Genomic DNA, 23678 nt, shown 5'->3' on the forward strand with positions numbered 1-23678 from the left:
ATGGCCATGAAGGAAGAACTTTCAAGAGTGCAGGAGGATCTTAAGAACATGTCCGAAGAAGAGTTATAGCTTCTTGAAGGAACAAGTGATAAGTTTCAAGTTTTTGAATCAACAAAAAACTACCCTTGATAGTGAAGATGCAAATGACAGTAAAAATGTGGCTAATCTTGAAGAGTTTCTTAATTTAAAGGAATTAATGAGTTTTAATGGTCCATGCAAGGGTCCTATTGAGGTTCAAGTTCAAGTTCACGGCACATCACAAACTCCAGCAGTTCCTAGCAACTTCAAAGGCGTAGATGGTTGGGTCACTTTTCAACATATCGGCCTTTTAACCATGCCAGTCAAAGAGAAGAAGAACATGCACCAATCCTTGAGTTCTATGGAAGTCTTTGACCCTAACAAATATAGGTGGTCTTTTATTTCAGATATGAGCATTGCAATCGTGCCCTGCATCAATTCTCTGCACCATGACATTTACCTTATAGAAGATCTGGCACAATTGAATTTGGACATTCTTGTCGAAATGGGGACATATGCTCATGTACAGGCAGATTATCTAGCTTGCTTTAGTGATCATAAGTGCTTTTGGTTGGTTTTGAAAACACTGGAATGTTCTAATAAGGAACCAAAGAAACTATTATACTATGTGGCTACCAATGAGATCAATTGGTCATGGGTATGGACCGCTTAGTGGGATCACATGAAATCACTTAATTTGCCCATTGAAGTCATAGGTGATATTGGGCAAGGATCTCATGGTAAGTTACCATCTTGCCAACGTTAGTGATTAACAATCAAGAAAAACAAAAGGAGCTTACACATTGGTGCAAACATTACAGTGGAGTCCTTGACCTTAATGTGGATGAAAAGCTTCTATACCATATTTTTAGTGCATTTGGTGTCATCTGTATTAACCATGATGCTTTTGGGGCACCTGATGCAATTAGGAAGGTAATGTATGGCCAATATCTTTGTAACAGTCAATTTACGATGTCATATGCATACAAAATGTCATTGGAGTATTGGTTCTATGGCAGGTCACCTCTCATGAAAGTGTCACTCAATAACAACACCTTGAGGGCAAGGTGTTTTGAAGAGGAGGGAAATATTAGGAATGCTATAAGCATATGGATAATATTTGTTGTATATGGATTTAGTTAGTTAGTTACAATTCCAAGCATGTTAACCACATGTAACACATGTTGGAATTATTAATGCATAAAAGAAATAATTGAACCATTAGGATAAGGCCATGTGGGCTAACAGAATAGTTTTATAGTTGTATAAATACCTACTTGTAATCACATTTCCATTATTGAAGAATAAACCAACTTATTGCTTCAGTGCATTAGTGCATCTCTCTCTCTCTCTCTCTCTCTCTCTCTCTCTCTCTCTCTCTCTCTCTCTCTCTCTCTCNTTTTTATTGGGTTAATTACAACTTACTCACTTGTAATTTGAAGAAATTTAAGTTGTCCATTAGTAATTTAGTATTTTACCCACCTAAAATTACCTCAGTTAGAGATCCGTTACTCCACCTTTGTAAAAAATGAGGCGAAATATGTATTTTGGCTCTGTTTTATGTATCTCTTCTCTCAAAACATTAAAAATATTAAAAATAATAATAATAATAATAAGAGAAAACAAGATCAAAAATAAGGGTTTTGTAAAAATTGACAAACAGTACCACCATAGAAGCTTCTCTTTAGGATCATAAAAAACTGGGTATTTTTTGGGTTTGCCTTCGCAGAAGTGCTAACCCAAATTTATCATGTTGTAAGCAGGAAGGCCCTTGAGGCTGGGGATGACCCAGCAGCCGTACCCAAGGGAGAAACAATCAATGTTGGAATCAAGGATGATGTATGAGTGACAATTTGATGGATAAAGTTAGTGCCTTTGGTGAAAGCCTCAATATTGGAGATGTCGAGGTGGGCACTTCGGAGATCATTGAAGATGCCACCTCGGAGAACCTTGATGAGCCTAACTGCTTGATATTTGTGACATGATCAATACTGAAAAGATTAACAATGTTGATAGAAGTTTATATGGTGGTGGCAATGTTTGTTTATAATTTTTATAAAATTCTCACTCTTTGATCTTATTTTTTCTTATTCTTTTATGTTTTTATGTTTTGAAAGGAGAGAGACATTAAAGAGAGCAAAAATAGATATTTAGCCTCATTTTTAATAAAGGTGGTAACACAATCCTAGCTGAACTAACCTCAAATGAGTAAAGTGTCAAATTTCAAACCACAAATAAGCAACTTAATTTCAGCTAAACCACAGTTGGGAAAGTTGTAATTAGCCATTTTTTATTTATTAGAGTATTGAAGGCTGAAAACAATAGTACATGTACGAGATCTAGTTCTAAATGGCCACAATCTCCTAGATTTATTTGTTGTGTTTTGGTGACAGAATGTTTGGTACGCAAGATTTAGATGCAGTAGCAAATGGTAAAACAATAGTAAAATTACGTAGTAATTTATATAATTTGTGTGAAATGCTTACTTTTTTGATGAATGAAGAAGGGGGGGAGGGCAGGGGCGACCATATGTGGCTTACCCCATGGGGCGTGACCTAATAAGGGCACCTTCCGCTAGGGAATGTTGGATTGAGCTGTAGCTACTGTGACCGGGTGCTACAGACTTCACCCTAGCACCCCAAGAGAGCCAGTGGAATGCATGATAGGAACCCACACCCCACATAATACCTGCCACGACTCGAATGAGGGACCTCATGCATGCACGCGAGATCTCACACCAACTGGGCCACCCCTCCTGGGGCGAAATGCTTACTGAGCTGCCAGGCACAATGTATATGAATAAATTATTATTTATAAATAATAAAAAAATAAAAAGTTCATTTTTGGATGACACCAAAAATAAGGGGTAAGAAATAAATTGTTCCATTTACTTCTAAACACATCCAAATGATCAACCATTCGTTGTTAATTATATTTCAGCCAAAATGGGCATTTTCCCTTTTCGCCAAAATTTTCCAACAAAATGCCTCATGTTTGAAATTATTTAGGAAAATGTCTTTATTTTGAAACTCGATTTTTGGACAATCAAGTTATAGTAAATTGGAAATTTTAAATAAAAAATATATATATTTGTGGGACTCAAGTTCACGCAACTCGAGTTCCATATTCAAGTGGAACTCAAGTTCCGTGGACTCAAGTTCCCAAAAAAAAAAAAAAAATCTAACTTCAATTTTGCTATAATTTCAGACAGTGGACATTTTGCTGGAAAGTTTGTAAGAAATGGGTGAAACCCCATTTTGGCCATTATATTTCTCTCTACGGATTGATCCCATCTAAATGGTCTAAAAAATAAATGGAGGTGGATATAAAGATACTTATGACATAGTTTTCTTTTGTGATTAAAACGTAACCACCGTTCAAGATAAGTAGAAATCGCTTAAAATGAACCTTTTTATCCCTTTTGATTGATGGCTACTTTCCATACTCTTTCCAGAAATTAAGGGCAAATCCATGTAGCCAAAATGAAGAATTAAAAGAGAGAAGATACTTTAATGAATGATTTGTATGGCAGGAAGTGGAAGTTGCTTTTTTCTTTTTCTTTTTTCTTTTTTTTTTTTAATATATATATATATATATATGTTTATATTTATTTGTGTGTTTGTGTCTCTTAAGATGGAGGGAGAAACAAAAGAATGATAACAATCACAAAGGAGAAGCCAACAATCACATAGACGCTAGAATATGTTGTAAATTTGATGGCTTTGGACAAATAGAACATATAGCATAGGCCTTTTTGGAGTAGCAAGGGCATCAAAAGTCAGTGTCGGAATTGCATGAAATTTGTTAGGAATGCTATAAGCATATGGATAATAATTGTTGTATATGGATTTAGTTAGTTAGTTACAATTTCAAGCATGTTAATTACATTTAACACATGTTGGAATAATTAATGCACATGAGAAATAATAAGACCATTAGGATAAGGTCATGTGAGCTAATAGAATAATTTTATGGTTCTATTAATACCTACTTGTAATCGCATTTCCATTATTGAATAATAAACCAACTCATTGCTTTAGTGCATTAGTGCATCTCTCTCTCTCTTAATCTCTTTCTTTCTCTATGGAGGGTGTAATCACATTTTCATTATTGAAGAATAAACCAATTCATTCCTTAAGTGCATTAGTGCATCTCTCTCTCTTAATCTCTTTCTTTCTCTACGGAGGGTGACTACCTCTAATTAAGTCAATATCCCTAAAATTCCTATCAATTCCCCTATAATCCTATCAATCCCCTTTAGAAACCACTGGGTTCATAACAAGTGGTATCAAAGCCATCGATCATGAAACGGAAGAATATGACCAAAGAGAATTTTGGAAAGAATTACGGCAAATGGTGAACAAAGTTTCAGTGGATGTCAAGGCTTTGTACGAATCTCACAACTTTGTTCTAGAGAAGGTCAATGCCTTGGTTGAATCTAACATGGCCATGAAGGAAGAACTTTCAAGAGTGCAGGAGGATCTTAAGAACATGTCCGAAGAAGAGTTATAGCTTCTTGAAGGAACAAGTGATAAGTTTCAAGTTTTTGAATCAACAAAAAACTACCCTTGATAGTGAAGATGCAAATGACAGTAAAAATGTGGCTAATCTTGAAGAGTTTCTTAATTTAAAGGAATTAATGAGTTTTAATGGTCCATGCAAGGGTCCTATTGAGGTTCAAGTTCAAGTTCACGGCACATCACAAACTCCAGCAGTTCCTAGCAACTTCAAAGGCGTAGATGGTTGGGTCACTTTTCAACATATCGGCCTTTTAACCATGCCAGTCAAAGAGAAGAAGAACATGCACCAATCCTTGAGTTCTATGGAAGTCTTTGACCCTAACAAATATAGGTGGTCTTTTATTTCAGATATGAGCATTGCAATCGTGCCCTGCATCAATTCTCTGCACCATGACATTTACCTTATAGAAGATCTGGCACAATTGAATTTGGACATTCTTGTCGAAATGGGGACATATGCTCATGTACAGGCAGATTATCTAGCTTGCTTTAGTGATCATAAGTGCTTTTGGTTGGTTTTGAAAACACTGGAATGTTCTAATAAGGAACCAAAGAAACTATTATACTATGTGGCTACCAATGAGATCAATTGGTCATGGGTATGGACCGCTTAGTGGGATCACATGAAATCACTTAATTTGCCCATTGAAGTCATAGGTGATATTGGGCAAGGATCTCATGGTAAGTTACCATCTTGCCAACGTTAGTGATTAACAATCAAGAAAAACAAAAGGAGCTTACACATTGGTGCAAACATTACAGTGGAGTCCTTGACCTTAATGTGGATGAAAAGCTTCTATACCATATTTTTAGTGCATTTGGTGTCATCTGTATTAACCATGATGCTTTTGGGGCACCTGATGCAATTAGGAAGGTAATGTATGGCCAATATCTTTGTAACAGTCAATTTACGATGTCATATGCATACAAAATGTCATTGGAGTATTGGTTCTATGGCAGGTCACCTCTCATGAAAGTGTCACTCAATAACAACACCTTGAGGGCAAGGTGTTTTGAAGAGGAGGGAAATATTAGGAATGCTATAAGCATATGGATAATATTTGTTGTATATGGATTTAGTTAGTTAGTTACAATTCCAAGCATGTTAACCACATGTAACACATGTTGGAATTATTAATGCATAAAAGAAATAATTGAACCATTAGGATAAGGCCATGTGGGCTAACAGAATAGTTTTATAGTTGTATAAATACCTACTTGTAATCACATTTCCATTATTGAAGAATAAACCAACTTATTGCTTCAGTGCATTAGTGCATCTCTCTCTCTCTCTCTCTCTCTCTCTCTCTCTCTCTCTCTCTCTCTCTCTCTCTCTCTCTCTCTCTCTCTCTCTCTCTCTGGAGGGTGTAATCACATTTCCATTATTGAATAATAAACCAACTCATTGCATAAGTGCATTAGTACATATTTCATTCTCTTAATCTCTTTCTTTCTCTATGAAGGGTGATTATACCTCGAATTAAGTCAATATCCTTACAATTCTCATCAATTCCCCTACAATTCATATCCATCCCCATTAGGAAATACTGGATTCCTAACAAAATTTGGCAAGTTGAAGGGAAACGACATTCTAATCCAAACTCAAGGCCTCAAGGGTTGCCCAAATTTAGGCAAATTCCTTCGTTAAGGCCTCGAAAACTTTTTTTTTTTTTTTACTATTTTTAGTAATATTTATTTTTCCTTAATAGCTTTTAGCTTAAAAGTCATAATAAAATTTCGTCTATTTTGGGATGTCTTGTAGAGATAGTATTTTAAATTTTTGAAATTATTTCAATTTTTCTATTTTTGGCAAAAAATTACTACTTTGCCACCTAATTGCGTGGTTAGCACGAATTAGGGTTTCTAGGCGTTTTCCTAGCCACCCTAGGTTTTCTTTTTGCTATTTCAACATATTGAAGCCTACTAGGCAATTCTGTTTTTAGATTTATAAAAAAAATGCAAACTTTGTTTATTTCTCTCTGGGGGATTATAGAATCCTATCACTTTGTGGATTCAAGAGACCCCTCATGGATTTGAGGTTTTCATTCAGAAGCGAACGTGTTTAGTTTCTTTTCCCATTCAGAAAATAATGTGTTTGTTTTCATGTAGTTTCCGTGACATCAAAAGTACTAAGCCAACTTAAAGGCAACAAATCTGATGCCATTGAACAAAATGCCAAGCCAACTTGAAGGCCTCAATATGCTTTTCGGCATTTTATAGTGCTACAAGTGTTAACCTCTAAGAGGCTCTTTGTTTAAAAATTTTATTTTTAAGAAAAAATATAGAAATTTGTACAATTCAAAGTAGTCCATCTCTATACACATTTTTTTCTAGCTATTTCTGAAATATCTACTGATTTTAGCGGCTTTTCATTTTTTAAATAAGAAAAATGATTATTACATTGCATATTGACATCAAGTGTATAATATATCTTTTCATACTTTAGTCTTAGATTTTGTAGCCCAAAATGCACTTGTCCCTGCAGGCTCCAAGTCTAGAGGACTTTCCAACTCCAATCTCCTAAGTTTATTGTCATGACTCAAACTTGCACTTCAGAATTTAGAGCATGACCATCATGTTAATATCAAGTTTACCTCAATATTAACACGAACTAACTTAAGCTGAAGGTGCTTATCAAATATCATTTTTTTTGTATTCCTTTGTATTTCCTTGTATAAAAGCCATAATATCCAAAGGTTCGTAAAACTTTGAAACTTCATTTCATTTCGAACTTTGCAAGATTACAACTTGGCTAAAACTTAAGGTATTCGTGTAAATATTACATAGTTAAACATTTAGCAAAACTTTTATTTACAAACCTAACCCCAAGACATACAACTGGGGTTCAAAACAAACTAAAGTTTTGAAATACATCTGTGCTCAAAAGGAACAAGTACATCTTGATTCCTCCTATACAACAAAAGAGCTAAACTACTATACAACAAAAGAAAACTATACATTCTAACAAATGAGAATCATAGATTCCTTGCCACCTCTAATACTCTCGCTACTTCCAGGAAAGAACTTATGCACTGAAATATAATAGAGTAAGTTGCGAAGCCTAGTAAGGTTTTAAGCTCCATGAGTATTTAATAAGAATACATGTAAATCAAATATTTTATGGATAAACCCGCTTTGATAAATAGTCTTCATACTATTCTTAAAATAACTTATGAACTTTCAAGTGAAAATACATCATTTTCCTTTCATATAATAATAAAAGGACATAATAAGAACTTAAACATAATTCAGTAATCTTATCTTTAAATAGACTATAAAATATTTTATCATAAACTTTCCATTAGACTTATAACACATTCAACATACCTTTCTCATCATCATACTTTTCTTATAAATACAAAATAACTTAATATCTCATTCATGATACATATTAGTTAATTCAATTGTAAGTTTGTCACAACTTTGGGAGGCTTCTAGCACATTGTGCCAAGTATCCAGCATTCCCCACAATGCTAGGAAATCCCAGGATCATATTAGAAAGTGTCACATCTCTTTTGGTGTGATCATATCATCAACCATGGGGGTCGGTTAGCATCCTCCACAAGTTGGCCATTCCCAACGAAGGTGGATACAACAGAGTCCTCACCACTTATAATGGCCAATCAAAATTTCCATAGAAATGCTAGTACTATAACCCCTACTAGCTGAGTTCATATCATAACAATGAAATAACCCAAAAACTATATTTTTCTAATAATTATGCTTTTACATACATATTTCATAACAGTAGCATATCCACTTTATTCTTTAAATATTACATTCGTGATATAAGTAACAACATCAATATGCTAAAATTATCATATATATAGGATTCAAGAATTCATAAACATATATCTTTACTTAAATCATACTTATATGTAATAGGTCTAATTAAAAGGTTTAGATGCATAATAAATTTTTTAAACAATCCTTATACTTATCAAACGCACATATCACATATCCCTTACCTAAAAACAAAATATGCGAGAGATTTGTATAAGAGGAGCTCAAGTGTCCACGTTCTCATTCTCGTCACCCAGAAACTTTGAAGCTAAAAATTTAGTGTTAATCTTTTAATTTCTTCTTTAGAGAGAGATATATGGTTTCAATGAGAGAGAGAGAGAGGCTGTTGGTGTGAGATGGAGCTATCATGTAAGAACAAAGAAAGAGGAAAAGAAAGGAACAAAGAAAGTGTTCTAGTGTAGCAAAGAAGGCAAGGGAAAATAATTTGAGTGGAGCACGTGTTTGCTAAGGGGAAAAGTGTTGATGAGTCACCCTTTCAACTTTTTTAAAATTTACTTACCACCCCTCCATATTCTTATATTCTAGATAGGCCCAAATAATAAAATAACTTTGCATATAAACCCTTACCTTTATAAACTTCTTTCCATGATATATATAAAAATATAAATAAATAAATAACGGCCAATACCTTTTATAACATCAAAATATCAAAGCCTTATGCACTTAAATTAATTAAGATAATACTAAATATATAAATCCATAAATTAATCATGCAATTAGGCTGGAATGTTACACTTATTGTGTAAATCCATAAATTAATCATGCAATTAGAGTTGGTATTGCAACAATGCAATTACTCCTTCCCCCCCCCCCCCCCCCACACACACACATATATTTTTCCATATTTATATTTTAACTTCAACTTTTTTACTTTTTATTCAATGGCTGAAAATTAAATTAAATTTTTTTTTTTTAAATTTCAATCTCAACCCTTGATAGCTATTGTATCAAGTGCAATATCCCTACATCCAACTCAACACAACTCACATTCGTATACCTAGGGATTTGGATCCGGTGCAATACCCCCTAAATCCCTCACAAAAAGTTTCAATTTTTTTCATCTTTTACCTTTTCTAACTTTTAACATTTTTTTTTTTTTTTTTTTGCTTTTTAAACCACTTTGATCCAATGACTGATATTAAAAGTAACATTCCTAACTTTTAATCACAGCCATTAAAAATGAATTGCATGGTGCAATAGCTAGGGCTATTGCACCTGATCTCAATCTGTATACCTAGCTAGTTTTACAGACACTAATGTCAACAAAGTCACTATCAAGTGACACTTGTTACCCTATCAAATAAAAGTAATTATAACTATTAATAGGGTCCGATTAATGTATGCCCTTAAGGCACGCATTAATCATCTATTTTTGAAAACATTTTATGAAAAATTGAAAAAGCTATAAAAAAATTGATAACTTTTTCATTTTTCCATAAAAAGTTTCCCAAAATTATTTATTAATTTATACTCTAAGAGCACACGTTAGTAAAACTCATTTATATAATATTTTTTGCAAACTTGTTGATAAAGTGTGATTTTTATATAATCTTTTTTCATAAACTTGTTAGAAATAATAGTATATAAATACACTACCATTGGGTTCAAAGATCAACCGCTGGGTATATAAACTGTTAAGCAACAAATATGGACCACAAAATGAGCAAATGCAATACAAGTATACAACCACAAATCTAGACATTCATACATGCACTTTAATTATTCTAGACAACTAAAAAAGAACACTGAATGTCATTTGTGAAGGCGATGAGTAGGAATAGCAAGTAGGTTTTTGGCTCTTGGAGTAATGATACCAAACTCTTCAGTCATGTCCAACTCAGTTGGCAACGTGTTATTAGAGAGCTCCCAATCAAAGCAATGAACAAGTTGTGCTACTACTAACCGAACCACAGTTAGACCCAATTGCATTCCAGGACAGCTTCTTCTCCCAGACCCAAATGGGATAAGCTCAAAGTCATGTCCTCTAAGATCTATGTTACTCCCAACAAATCTCTCTGGGTTAAACTTCTCTGGCTCAGTCCAAACACTTGGGTCTCTCCCGGTGGCCCATACATTTATTATGAGTCTAGACTTATGAGGTATGTGGTAACCATTAATGGTACAATCTTCCAATGACTCATGAGGTAATAACAAAGGTGCTACTGGATGTAGCCTCATGGCTTCTTTTAATACCATGTCCAAGTACTCCAAGCTTTCCAAGTCTGATTCCTCTACCATCCTCTCTAAACCCACCACATTTTCCAACTCCTTTTGAACTTTCTTCATTATACGTGGATGCCTGATCAATTCTATGAGTATCCAATCAATTGATGACGTTGCTAAAGTGTCCATTGAGGCCGAAAGCATGTCCTACAAGGAGCTCATTGCCAGCAAATTACTACTACAAAAAGAACAAAACTTTAATTTCAAATTCTTATGTAGTATCAATGGAAAATAATTAGGTAGTATCAATGGAAAATAATTAGGAATCATGTTATATAATCACGATTATATTTGGAACATATTGAATTCTACACACACACACAAATATATATATATATATATATAATTTGGTTTTTTGTTTTTTCCTAATATAATTAATTTTCTAATATAATCAATGTAACAATTTCATACATGTGTTTGACTCCCTACTAATTCCATGTAAGTTTATGAATAATTACCAAAAGAGAGGTGCTGCGTCCACAATATTTTTACAACATTTTCACAACAAATCATAGGTGGTTAGTTGTCATCTATATATATATATATATATAAATGAAACTTTTGAATCTCCCACAATTTTCCACATCAGGACATTGTTAAAATAATAATAATAATAATAATAATAATAATAATAATAAAACTTTTTTAAAACCTGAACCCAATGCTCTGCCACTATTTTACAAAAAAATAAAAAAATAAAAAATCCTGAACCCGATGCTCTACCACTATTTTATTTTTCTTTTTTATTTTAGGTTTTATAATGTCTCTTCTCTTTTGCCATTCTCTCTAACCTCTACCTTTCTCAATTTTCAAAACCCCTAAACCATATCCCATGGGCACTCTCACACTCCTTCAGTGGCAAAAAGTGCCAGCCTCCCACCGCCGTCATATGTCACCAAAGCCGCTACCAGTGCAAGTATTTTAATTTTTGTTATCTTAGATTTAGGTATTTGGATTTGGTTTGATTTTCTTTAATTTAGGTATTTGGATAATTGGTTTTGATTAAGGTTGAACCCGTGCAAAATCGAAGATATCTGCTTCTTCTTCAACTCTCTCTCAACCTTTCCATCTTTCCTTGAAAAACACAAAACACAAACTGACCTCTGACCTTTGACCTCTAGGTTATTGGTGTTATATACCATAATTTTATTGGTCTTTATTTGTTTGGGTTGATTGAAATAAATAAAATTTAATGGTAATATGTTATTATGCTATAAATTGTTGTTAATTTTAGTAAATCTAATTTATTTACTGTCCTTCTTGGGCCTCTGTTTAATGTGGATTTTTCCTTCTGTTCTATTTTAATTTTGTGTCTATTTACTAAATTATGTGTATTTTTTAGATGGTGGTTTGTAGCTGAAAGTGTTATGAATATAAAACAAAGTTACTGGTGAAGGATCTGTCAATCGCAGGCCACAAAACCTGCATAAGTTTGCATACTCTCACACCCACATGAACCACATTGTAAGTGTCCTTTCTGTGTTTTCTTACTTTCTCTTTGTTTATATTGCTCTTGGTATTGGAAATTTTTTGTATACTTCATTGTGTGTGTGATAAATTACAGTGGTTAGATGTTAAATACTTAGTAACTATTTATACATTTGTATTTTGTTTAAAGTTGTACTACAAGTTGGAGATTTTGGTTGGTGACTATGTTATTTGGTGACTATGTTATGCATAAGGTGGTGCTGTCTTTGTTAGAAAAAGAGGTTGTGGAAGGTATCATTGTGGCTGCTGCTTCTACCACAATTTTCCACATCAGGACATTGTTAAAATAATAATAATAATAATAATAATAATAATAATAATAAAACTTTTTTAAAACCTGAACCCAATGCTCTGCCACTATTTTACAAAAAAATAAAAAAATAAAAAATCCTGAACCCGATGCTCTACCACTATTTTATTTTTCTTTTTTATTTTAGGTTTTATAATGTCTCTTCTCTTTTGCCATTCTCTCTAACCTCTACCTTTCTCAATTTTCAAAACCCCTAAACCATATCCCATGGGCACTCTCACACTCCTTCAGTGGCAAAAAGTGCCAGCCTCCCACCGCCGTCATATGTCACCAAAGCCGCTACCAGTGCAAGTATTTTAATTTTTGTTATCTTAGATTTAGGTATTTGGATTTGGTTTGATTTTCTTTAATTTAGGTATTTGGATAATTGGTTTTGATTAAGGTTGAACCCGTGCAAAATCGAAGATATCTGCTTCTTCTTCAACTCTCTCTCAACCTTTCCATCTTTCCTTGAAAAACACAAAACACAAACTGACCTCTGACCTTTGACCTCTAGGTTATTGGTGTTATATACCATAATTTTATTGGTCTTTATTTGTTTGGGTTGATTGAAATAAATAAAATTTAATGGTAATATGTTATTATGCTATAAATTGTTGTTAATTTTAGTAAATCTAATTTATTTACTGTCCTTCTTGGGCCTCTGTTTAATGTGGATTTTTCCTTCTGTTCTATTTTAATTTTGTGTCTATTTACTAAATTATGTGTATTTTTTAGATGGTGGTTTGTAGCTGAAAGTGTTATGAATATAAAACAAAGTTACTGGTGAAGGATCTGTCAATCGCAGGCCACAAAACCTGCATAAGTTTGCATACTCTCACACCCACATGAACCACATTGTAAGTGTCCTTTCTGTGTTTTCTTACTTTCTCTTTGTTTATATTGCTCTTGGTATTGGAAATTTTTTGTATACTTCATTGTGTGTGTGATAAATTACAGTGGTTAGATGTTAAATACTTAGTAACTATTTATACATTTGTATTTTGTTTAAAGTTGTACTACAAGTTGGAGATTTTGGTTGGTGACTATGTTATTTGGTGACTATGTTATGCATAAGGTGGTGCTGTCTTTGTTAGAAAAAGAGGTTGTGGAAGGTATCATTGTGGCTGCTGCTTCTAAAGATAACACCCTAAGGCTGTGGAAGGTAAAAGGCTATTTTTACGTCTAGATTGTTTGATTGCCAAAACAACTTTTAGCTTTGCCAATTGAATAGTGGTTAATGGTATTGCTATTATATTTGTACTCCAAATGATTTTACTGACAATGCTTTTCATCTTCATGCATAAGTAGTATATGCTTATATTTGTATTGCTAATATATGCTTTTCATCTTTATCCATTAGGTATATAAAATTTGCTAACTTTGACAAACTTTAGCAGTTTTGAAAATCCTGTAACATTTTCAACAGTTATAAATAAATTGTTAAGTTCTTTTACCATCTTCCATTTTAATCTATTTAGATTTTTGTCCAGTAAAACCCTTGGTATCCCTACCTTAGGAGGTACAAAAATAATGCAAGAGAGTTTGGCGAGCTTCAACTTTTAGAGTTGCTTCCTTTCTAATCGAGTCTAAAATCTTACCAATTGACTCTTCACAATTCATGCTAGGTTTGTTAATTCTGCTTCCAACAATCTCCCTCTATGTTCTTGATTTTTGGTTCTTCATTTTGTGATTTTTAATTATTTTTTTATTTCATTCCTTTTTCAATAAAATACTGGATGGGATTTTTGTGAATTTTATCACTAAGGCACAAAATATATGAGAGCAAAATCTACATTAGATTTGTAGCAGATTAGTATTGACACAAATCCTTATTATGTTTATATATTAAAGCAAAACCATTTAGCACATGAATATGGAAGAAAGATATATTGTATGAGTATTATAGGATACTTTTATAAAATCCACATTTGTTCTATATTGCACTAGATTAATGAGAATTTTACTGTTAGTACTGAGCAATGATTTCTTTTATTTGGTTACTGGTGATATTTGAGCTTTATGGCCTTTTTAAAACAAGGCAACTCTTAAATTAATTTGTATCTATGCTAATGGTGTATATACTAAGAATTTTAATACTAATGGCAGGTAAGCTTTTGATAAAATTAGGACAACTTTTTTTGGGGGCTGCAAAAGTAGAAAATGAAAATTCTGGAAATGTGTAAGTTAGCTATCTATCTTAATTATTGAGAGATAAACAAAGGTGGAGTGATTCGACTTTGGTCTGCAAAGTTTTACACTGCAGGAACGTTATGATGGATTAGCTTTAGTTGTTAAGCCAGAGAGAAGAACAAAGCAATCCAAGAGAAACTCATTGGGATATAGTGTAGAGTCAACAACAATATGCTTGCACCTGTTTTCTCATATTTAGTATGATAATTTAAGCAAAAGTCTTATGAAGAAGGTTATTTATATTGATAAAATATAGTTAGTGAAGCTGCCCTTGACCAATTTAATAAGATTTTTTTGAGTTGATTTGCAAAACTCTTCAAATATTATAAATTTTTGTTATTAGTGCATGTCGTATATTTTTACTTTTTGTTAGTGTTTCTTTTAGATGTGATATGTAATATTTTGATTTGAAATTTTACCCTTTTTGTTGTGCAGGTAATAACCAATGTTTAAACATCATATTATTTTTCAAAATTTTGTTGGTAGACTAAGAAATATGAGACGAGATCACTACACACGCACCTTGGCTGACCAACTCAAATCCTTTACATTCTAATGAATTGCGTATTCCTTTGAATATTAGTGCCGTAATTAACCATTTGTGTGACTTATTCCTTAAAATCCATAGCAAAAAGATCCATTTATCTTAACTAAATTTCTCTCAACCCTCCAAAAACATTAATAGTGACATACATTTTCTCACTGAATTGACCACTCCTTAATTAAAAAATTTTAATATTTTTAAGAACTTTACTGAATTGACCACTCCTTAATTGGAAAATTTTAGTATTTCTAAGAACTTTCTCGTGCATCACACGGGTTAGCGACTAGTTGATTCAAATTTGAACCCAACACCAAGATTTTTTTTTTATCCTAACAATAACAATTAGTAACAACCTATCACTTAGAATTTGTTGTAAAAATATTGTGAAAATGTTGTGGACATATCATTTCTTTTACCAAAATTATGGCTTTGATATTGGGCCGTTCAATATGGTACTCAGATTCCTCGGATCCCATGAAGCTCAACATGACATCAACAAAGTCCTTGGTCGATCTTATTTTCATCTTTTGATTGAAGATGCTCATCGATGATTTTCTCAAAAGAGGCATCAAAGATCTTACTCACAGCCTTCATCCGCTGTGTTAGCCCTTGAAGGTCAAGGGATGCAACATAAGGAATGTAATCGCCTAAGTTTGGAGATGCGGCTAGCTGCATACCCTCTTGGACTACGGAGTACGGACTTGAATCCTCTCTCATCAAACTCCTTGTCCATGTACTTCTTCCCAAACACCAAACGGCAACTCATATCTGCGCTGAGAGATGAAACCTTGGCACTAAGATCAACAGCAACATGATCATGTGCAGCCTCTTGAATGAACTTTATCAATAGGTCAAGCTCTTCTTCTCTCATGGATTTGAAAGAATTGATTTTGAGGTTGCAAAGTAATTCAAGGGTGCACATCTTACGTAAGTTGCGCCAATAAGAACCATATTGAGAAAAGGCCAGGCTCCTTTGCTCGTAAGAGGTGTGCTTTGAAGCCTCATTACGTGGTCTGCCAGCAAACACAAGGTCATGTGTTTTAAGGCAGAGCTTGGCAGCTTCTGGGGATGAGACAACAATGGTAGGTACCATGCCTAAGCGCAAATGCATGATGGGACCATGTTTTTGAGCTAGCTGATGAAGATCTTTATGAGGGAATTCTCCTAACATATGAAGGTTCCCGAAGATAGGGAACCCTCTTGGACCCGGGGGTAATTTCTTCTTGGTCTTGCTTTTCCGTTGCAATATATAAGCGAGCAAGACAACTGAGAGTATGATCCATGTCCAAGCCAAGGTGGGCATGTTTAGGCTGAGCCGCTGAGCTCAGTGTGTAGTGAAGGCAAGTTCAGTTGCAACATGGAGCAGTTATTTATAACAGGGAAATTGTACAAATGGACTACAAACTTTAGATAAGTTGATCAATGCCAACGTGTAGTTTTTTTATTTTTTTCTAAATAAGTACTGTATATATTAATTGTAGGTTTGGATCCACGTTTACGTTTCACGTTTTGCGCAAATGCACGTTTTACTCTTTTTTTTTTAGCACGCATTTAGCTAAACAAAATTGAAGGTGTGGCTACTGTTCATGCACTGTTTATGAACAGTAACTGCACTATTTTGACTTTTCAACTCATTTTCAACCACATCGGTGAGTCTCGTATACTATTCACAGGATCCACAAACTCCACTTTTTAGTAACTTTTTTCATTAAAAATGAGTCTCATGGCACTATTTACACATTTAAAAATTATTTTGCTACAATGTTTGTAGTTTTCAGCAAAATAAGTTTTATCCAAATAGATCCTAGATGTTGGAGTACTTATTTTAAAATGGGTTAAAGGAAGAATACATTAACTTAACTAATTTTTTCAAAAATTTAAGCTATTAAGATATAGTAAATTTAATTATTTATCCACATATTTTGAACATTTCCTCTCACATGTGAGGTTAAACTTATTTTAATAGGTAAAGCCAAACACGTGAAATTTTAAATAAAAAGTAATGTGAAGGAGGTAAGAGAATCAAACTTAAAATCTTCTGCTTTAATATCATATTAAATTACCAATTCTTCTAAAATAAAAATAGCATTTTTGGAGTACAATCACCTAATTCTCTATACCAATAAAAGTAAGTTACCTGTTACATGGCAACTTTTTCACATTGTTTTTTAAGCTGTATCTTGAATTATATATCTATTTTTATTGATGTGAAATAACACCTCAACTGTAATATTGTAGAATTATCCAATAATTTTCTATTACAAAAAAATGTCATCCATTTTTTATATTTTTTTATGGATTGAGTATGATTTATTATAGCTGTTTAATTAAAAGATTTGTAAAGGTCTAGGCTGAAAATTAAGAAAGTGATGGTATACTAAAAATTGTGGAATAGGATTTTTACAATTAAATTTTTATTTCTTAGATGCAAAAGTATACAAACTACCAAATTATTTAAAATTTTAAAGGTTGTGGCAATTCACACATTTTTAAATTTGTAGTATTTAATCTAAATTAAGAAATAGAATAATTTCAAACATAGATTATCATTTTCTATATATTTTACTATATAAATTTTATAAATCAATGTGTTATGATAATAATTTTTAACATTTTAGAAAAGAAAAAAAAATAATTGGAGTTTAATTAGCAAAAGTGATTTCAGCCGTAGAGTTCTCTCCCTCGTGTTTCACGAGCTTTCCCTCCCTTGACCTAGGTCTAAGGGTATTGTTTTTTCCTTTCATTCTTTGTTTTCCATTCTTTCTTTTGTGATATCGGCAGTATGGCAGATGATGTGGCTGACAGGTTGGGCAATATGAAGCTGACTTCTGATGAAGAGGAGATTATCCCTATCTCCGATGAAGGCAGAGTGCAGGCTATGGAGAGTTGTAGTTTGAGTCTTATTGGGAAGTTTCTAACATGTAAACCCTTCAATAAACGTGCAGCAAAGAATACATTGAGAAGGGCATGGGGATTGGAAAACAGTTTACAGATTATTGAAGTGGGTCCGAATCTTTCCCAATTCAAGTATCAAACTGAGTTTGATATGGCACGTATTCTACAAGATGGCCCTCGGTCATTCGACAATCAGTTATTATTGCTTCAAAGATGGCAGAAGGGGATGACAGTAGGGAATATCAGATTGGGGCATGCTTCTCTATGGATTCAAATATGGGGTGCACCATTTGATATGGTTTCCCCTCAAGTTGCTAGGGAAGTTGGTAATAGAATTGGTAGAGTTAAAGAAGTAGAAGGGCAGCGACGGCAAGATGATCTGAATTATTTTATGCGAGTTAAAGTTGTTGTGCCGATTGGGAAGTCGTTGCGGAGAAGGGGTTTCATTGCTGGTTCAGATGGGGTGCGTAGTTGGGTAACGTTTAAGTATGAACGCTTACCTCTGTTCTGCCATTATTGTGGGCTATTGGGGCACGATGTAAAGCACTGTGCTTCACATTTCGCTGTTAGTCAGAATAGTAGGGAGGTGGATTATCAATATGGGGAGCTTTTAAGAGCTTTGGGAGGGCAAACACATTCTTTCTCACGAAGAAATAACTATGGTAGTGCTAAGGCTGCGAAAGAACAAATGTCAGGGGAGTCTACCAACTACAGTCCGATGCAAGAGACTTTTCCGACAGTGGGAGCTAAAGGTACAAACCCTAGTAAACAGGTTGAAGTTGAGTCCGAGAACTTAGGGAAACTACCTATTTTCCAGGAAGGTGTTAACGTGGAGTTGGGAGGAATTGAAGACGTGCAGAACGAAAAATCTTTAAAGATGGTATCAGGTCCGGTTTGTGAAGGTACTGATGTGGAGAAGCTGAGAGCAATGACAAGGTAGCCAGCTGGGGTAGATTTAATTGAGGTGGCAACCGATACAAATAAGGAAGAAGTGATTGGGGTTGAAGCTAGTGGACTGGATCAGAGGTTGGAGATGGTTGGGCCTAGCTTTATAAAGCCCAAATCCACTTGGACCAGGTTTAACCAAATGGATTTTGGGCTTGGTGGACTGTCAAAAGTTTTACAACTGCCTACCTGTGGAAAAAGAAGCAATGATTCTACTAGGGAAGGAGAGATGTGTGATCAATCTAATTTTAGGGAGACTAAGTGTGGAAAGGTTGGAGATGGTGATGTTGTTGGAACTATTTTATCTGCGGGGGTGGAGAGCCACCCTTGCCGAGAGCAATAAGGATCCTAAGTTGGAACTGCCAAGGGCTTGGGAACCCTTGGACATGTCGTAACCTTCGCAAATTAGTGAGGGAACAAGCTCCCATGGGGTGTTTTCTTATGGAAACACGGTTGGATACAGAGGGTTTTAATAATCTTTACAGTAACTTGCCTTTTCAGAATAAAATAATTGTTAAGCATCCATATGCTGGTGGAGGGTTGGCTTTTTTATGGAATGATGATATTAGGTTAGAGGTGATTAATTATACTGCAAACCATGTTTTAGCTAAGGTAACTAAGGAAGATGGTTTTGTTTGGTTCATGACAGGGTTTTATGGTTGGCCAAAGACACAACAAAAACATAAGTCTTGGAAACTGTTGGAATATTTGAAGACTTTTGTGGAGGGTCCATGGTTATGTTTTGGAGACTTCAATGCTATACTCCATTCTTCAGAAAAACAAAGTTTAAGGCAACCACATAATTCCCAGATTAATGAGTTTAGGGAGGCCTTGGAGAGTTGTCAATTAGAAGGCCTTGGTTACAAAGGATATCCTTTTACTTGGACTAATAAGAGACCGGGTGATGCAAATACTAAATTAAGACTTGATAGAGCTGTGGCAACGAAGGGGTGGATTGAGAAATTTCAATTCAGTAATGTAGTGCACCTTCTTCCTCATGCTTCAGACCATCTTCCTATTGCTATCCAGATTCAAAAATTCAGACAGAAACATCGTAGAGCTGATCGGGGTTTTAAGTTGGTTGTTGTGGGATGACTATGAAACTCGAGTTTAGCAAGCATGGAGTTTGGCAGGAAGTGGGGATTCGGGTTTGGCAAATGTGCATACAAAAATTAGGGCATGTGGTGATGAATTAAAGGCATGGGGAGACACAAGGACCAGACCTGAGGAGGAAGAAGTTAAATCCCTTCAGAATCGGCTTGATAGAATTAACAGAGCTGACACTACTGATGAAAGTAAGGTGGAGTATTTGGCAATCAGTAAACAGTTAGATGATCTCTTATTGAAACAAGAGATTTACTAGGCACAAAGATCTTGGGTTGCTTGGTTAAAACATGGGGATAGAAATGCTAAATTTTTCCACTCAAAAGCATCACAACAGCGACGACAAAATTATATAAAGGGTATCATGAACTCACAGAAGCAATGGGTGGAGGAGGTGGAGGACATAGCCAGAGTTGCAGTTGATTATTTTGATAATCTTTTTTCTATAGGTTCATGTCATCAGATGGAGGAGTGTTTAAGTACAGTTTCGGCTAGAGTAACTATAGACATGCAGGAGATGCTTTCCAAGGATTTTACTATTGATGTAATCAAGGAAGCTGTATTTCAGATGGGACCAACAAAGGCACCCAGCCCTGATGGTATGAATGCCTTGTTTTATCAAAAATTCTGGCATATTGTAGGTGATGATGTAGTGAATGCTGTGTTAGATTTTTTGAATAATGGAGTTATGTTACCAGATTTAAATTATACCAATATTGTGATTATCCCTAAAGTGAAGAATCCTGAGAAAATGTCTGAATTTAGACCTATTAGTCTTTGTAATGTCATTTATAAGGTTACCTCTAAAGTCCTTGCCAATAGACTGAAACAAGTGCTTCCTGATATTATTTCTCCCACTCAGAGTGCTTTTGTGCCAGGTAGACTCATTATAGATAATGTTATTGTGACATATGAGGTATTGCATTCCACGCATGTTAGGAAGAACGGTAAAACAGGTGCTTTGGCTTTGAAGCTGGATGTCAGCAAAGCATATGATCGAGTGGAATGGCTATTTTTATAGGGCATTATGCAGAAGTTAGGCTTTCTAGAAAAATGGATTGAGAGAGTGATGACATGTGTCACCACCACATCATTCTCTATTCTACTTAATGGAAAGACGTATGGGAATGTGACCATCTAGGGGAATCCGCCAGGGAGACCCTCTCTCACCATACCTATTTCTGCTATGTGCAAAGGGATTTACATCTTTGTTGGCAAAAGCAGAGGCTGTGGCAAAATTCATGGCGCTTCCATTTGCAGAGGGGTACCGAAAGTTTCCAACTTATTGTTTGCAGATGATTCCCTATTGTTCTACAAGGCAACACATAATGAAGTGGAGGTCATTTCTGAGGTGCTTCAGACTTATGCTAATGCGTCAGGCCAATCCATAAATTTAGAGAAGTCTTCGGCCTTTTTTAGTAGCAATACTGCAGCTAGTCAAAAGAAAGGCATTTTGAGGACTTTGGGAGTGCAGGAAGTGAACCAGTTTGAGTCTTACTTAGGGATGCCTACCTTAGTAGGGAGAACAAAGTATCATACGTTCTCATACTTCAAGGATAGGATATGGAAAAAACTGCAGGGGTGGAAAGGGAAGATGTTGTCTAAGGCTGGTAAGGAAATTCTGATTAAAGCAGTTGCTCAGTCTATTCCTACTTATACTATGAGTGTTTTTTCAACTCCCTTTGAAACTTTGTGATGAACTGGATGCAATGTGTGCTAAGTTTTGGTGGGGATAGGTGGGGAATGAAAGGAAAATTCATTGGCAAAGGTGGGAAAAATTGATTCTATCGAAGAGGGAGGGAGGAATGGGCTTTAGGGATCTAAGGGCCTTTAATTTAGTAATGCTAGCTAAACAAGGGTGGAGGTTGCTACATGATAGTAATTCTTTGGTGTTTCAATGCCTCAAAGCTAGATATTTTCCAAGAACTTCTCTTTTTGCTGCTAAGGAGTCACCAAATTGCTCTTTTGTTTGGAAGAGTATTGTGGCTGCTTTTCCTATTTTGAAGTCTGGATGTTGTTGGAGAGTTGGGAATGGCCAATCAATTCGGATTCTAGGGGGTAAATGGATACCGAATTATCCAACAAATGCACCTCTAAATCTAGTGAAAGATGAAATTTGCGAGGCAACTGTTGCTGAATCAATTGACCAAGACTTGCATGCATGGAAGGCTGATGTTATCATGGATATGTTTGAAAAAGAAGATGCCGAAGCTATTTGTAGAATATAGCTCAGCTAAAGACGCGTGGAGGACTTTATGATCTGGATGCACCAAAGGAAGGGATTTTTACTGTTAAATCCGCTTACAAGGTGGCTAGGGAAGTGTTGAGAGAAGGAAGGGTAGCTGAGAGTTATCGGGGTTGTGCTGGAAAGGAGGTTTGGTCTGCACTTTAGAAGCTTAGAATTCCTAATAAAATAAAGGTGTTTGGGTGGAGAGCTTGTCATGAAATCTTACCAACAAAATTGAATTTGTCTAAGAGAAAAATTATTGCAGATGTGATGTGCCCAATTTGCTTGAGGTTTCCAGAATCAGTTGTCCATGCGCTTTGGGAATGTGGTGCGGCTAGAGATGTGTGGGTAGGTAGCTTAAAAATTCTGCAGAAAGGTGGGTCAAGTATGGCGGATATGCTTTAGTTAATGAAATACTTAATGGAGAGGGTAGAGTCTCATGATTTGGAGGTTGTGCTTGTTCGAGCATGGCTGATTTGGAATCAAAGAAATCGAGTTGTGGATGGAGGTAAGTTTCATGATCCAGGTTGGTTGAATAATCGGGCAACAGAGTTTCTTGAGGAGTTTCAGACTGCATCAGTAATGATGGGACCAACACACGAAGGGCAATCTTCTCAGGACACCTGGCAACCCCCTTCTCCTTCGATCTTCAAGCTTAACTTTGATGCAGCTCTGTTTTCGGCTCTTAATAGTTCAGGTTTTGGTGCAGTTATCCGGAATGACAAATGTGAGGTTATGGCAGCCATGGCAGCAAAGGGTCCTGAGGTATCTTGTAGCGAGGAGGCTGAGTTTCTTGCATGTCGAAAAGCCATTGAATTTGCAGTTGATGCTGGTTTCTCTGAACTTGTCATTGAAGGGGATAATTCTTCTATCATAAAAGCTATTTCAGCTTTGCAGGATGATTTTTCTTTGCTTGGGAATGTAATTGGGGATATACATCATTTGATTATGAACTTGCATTGGGTTAGGATTGAATGTACTAGGCGAGGGGGGAATAGAGTTGCTCATGAGTTAGCTCAATTTGCTAGAAACATTAGTCAAGATTTGTTTTGGATGGAAGATGTTCCTCCAATTGCTAGGGAAGCTTTGTACCAAGATGCTAATTTTTCTGTTTAATTGAATGATATGCTTCGGTTTCAAAAAAAAAAAAATAGCAAAAGTGATTTCAAATTGTACCATGAACATATCAAGGATTCAAGATACGCACGTCTTAGTTTTTGGACTTTACTAAAAAAGATAGTGAGAATGGCTCCACATATTTTAACGATAGCGTGCGTGACAGTGTGAGTTCTAAAAAGGCCACAAAGAAAAATTATCAAGCTTTTTGAATTGGTAGTAAGATTTGGATGAACGCAAAATTCAAGCAGCAATAGCAAATAGCAAAACAAAAGAAACATTGTTTTATATGATTGTGCGAAAAATGCTTTC

The 23678-nt window shown here is 35.0% G+C and overlaps 1 protein-coding gene, 1 long non-coding RNA gene and 1 pseudogene across 2 annotated transcripts; 2 read left to right on the plus strand and 1 right to left on the minus strand.

Annotated features, from left to right (window-relative positions):
- Nucleotides 1-10094: 10094 nt before the first annotated feature.
- Nucleotides 10095-16528, minus strand: LOC112017698 (cytochrome P450 71AU50-like; annotated as a pseudogene).
- Nucleotides 13089-14872, plus strand: LOC112017699 (uncharacterized). Its single transcript, XR_002883498.2, has 3 exons — nucleotides 13089-13202; nucleotides 13421-13507; nucleotides 14452-14872. It is a non-coding gene; the product is annotated as an uncharacterized LOC112017699 (long non-coding RNA).
- Nucleotides 16529-22670: 6142 nt separating the features above from the next.
- LOC112017706 (uncharacterized) lies at nucleotides 22671-23366 on the plus strand. The gene has a single exon (XM_024050160.1). The coding sequence runs from the start codon at nucleotides 22671-22673 to the stop codon at nucleotides 23364-23366; it is 696 nt and encodes a 231-aa protein (XP_023905928.1).
- Nucleotides 23367-23678: the final 312 nt, after the last annotated feature.

Source organism: Quercus suber, unplaced genomic scaffold, assembly GCF_002906115.3.
Source record: "Quercus suber isolate HL8 unplaced genomic scaffold, Cork oak 2.0 scaffold_562, whole genome shotgun sequence".
Taxonomy (NCBI): Eukaryota; Viridiplantae; Streptophyta; class Magnoliopsida; order Fagales; family Fagaceae; genus Quercus; species Quercus suber.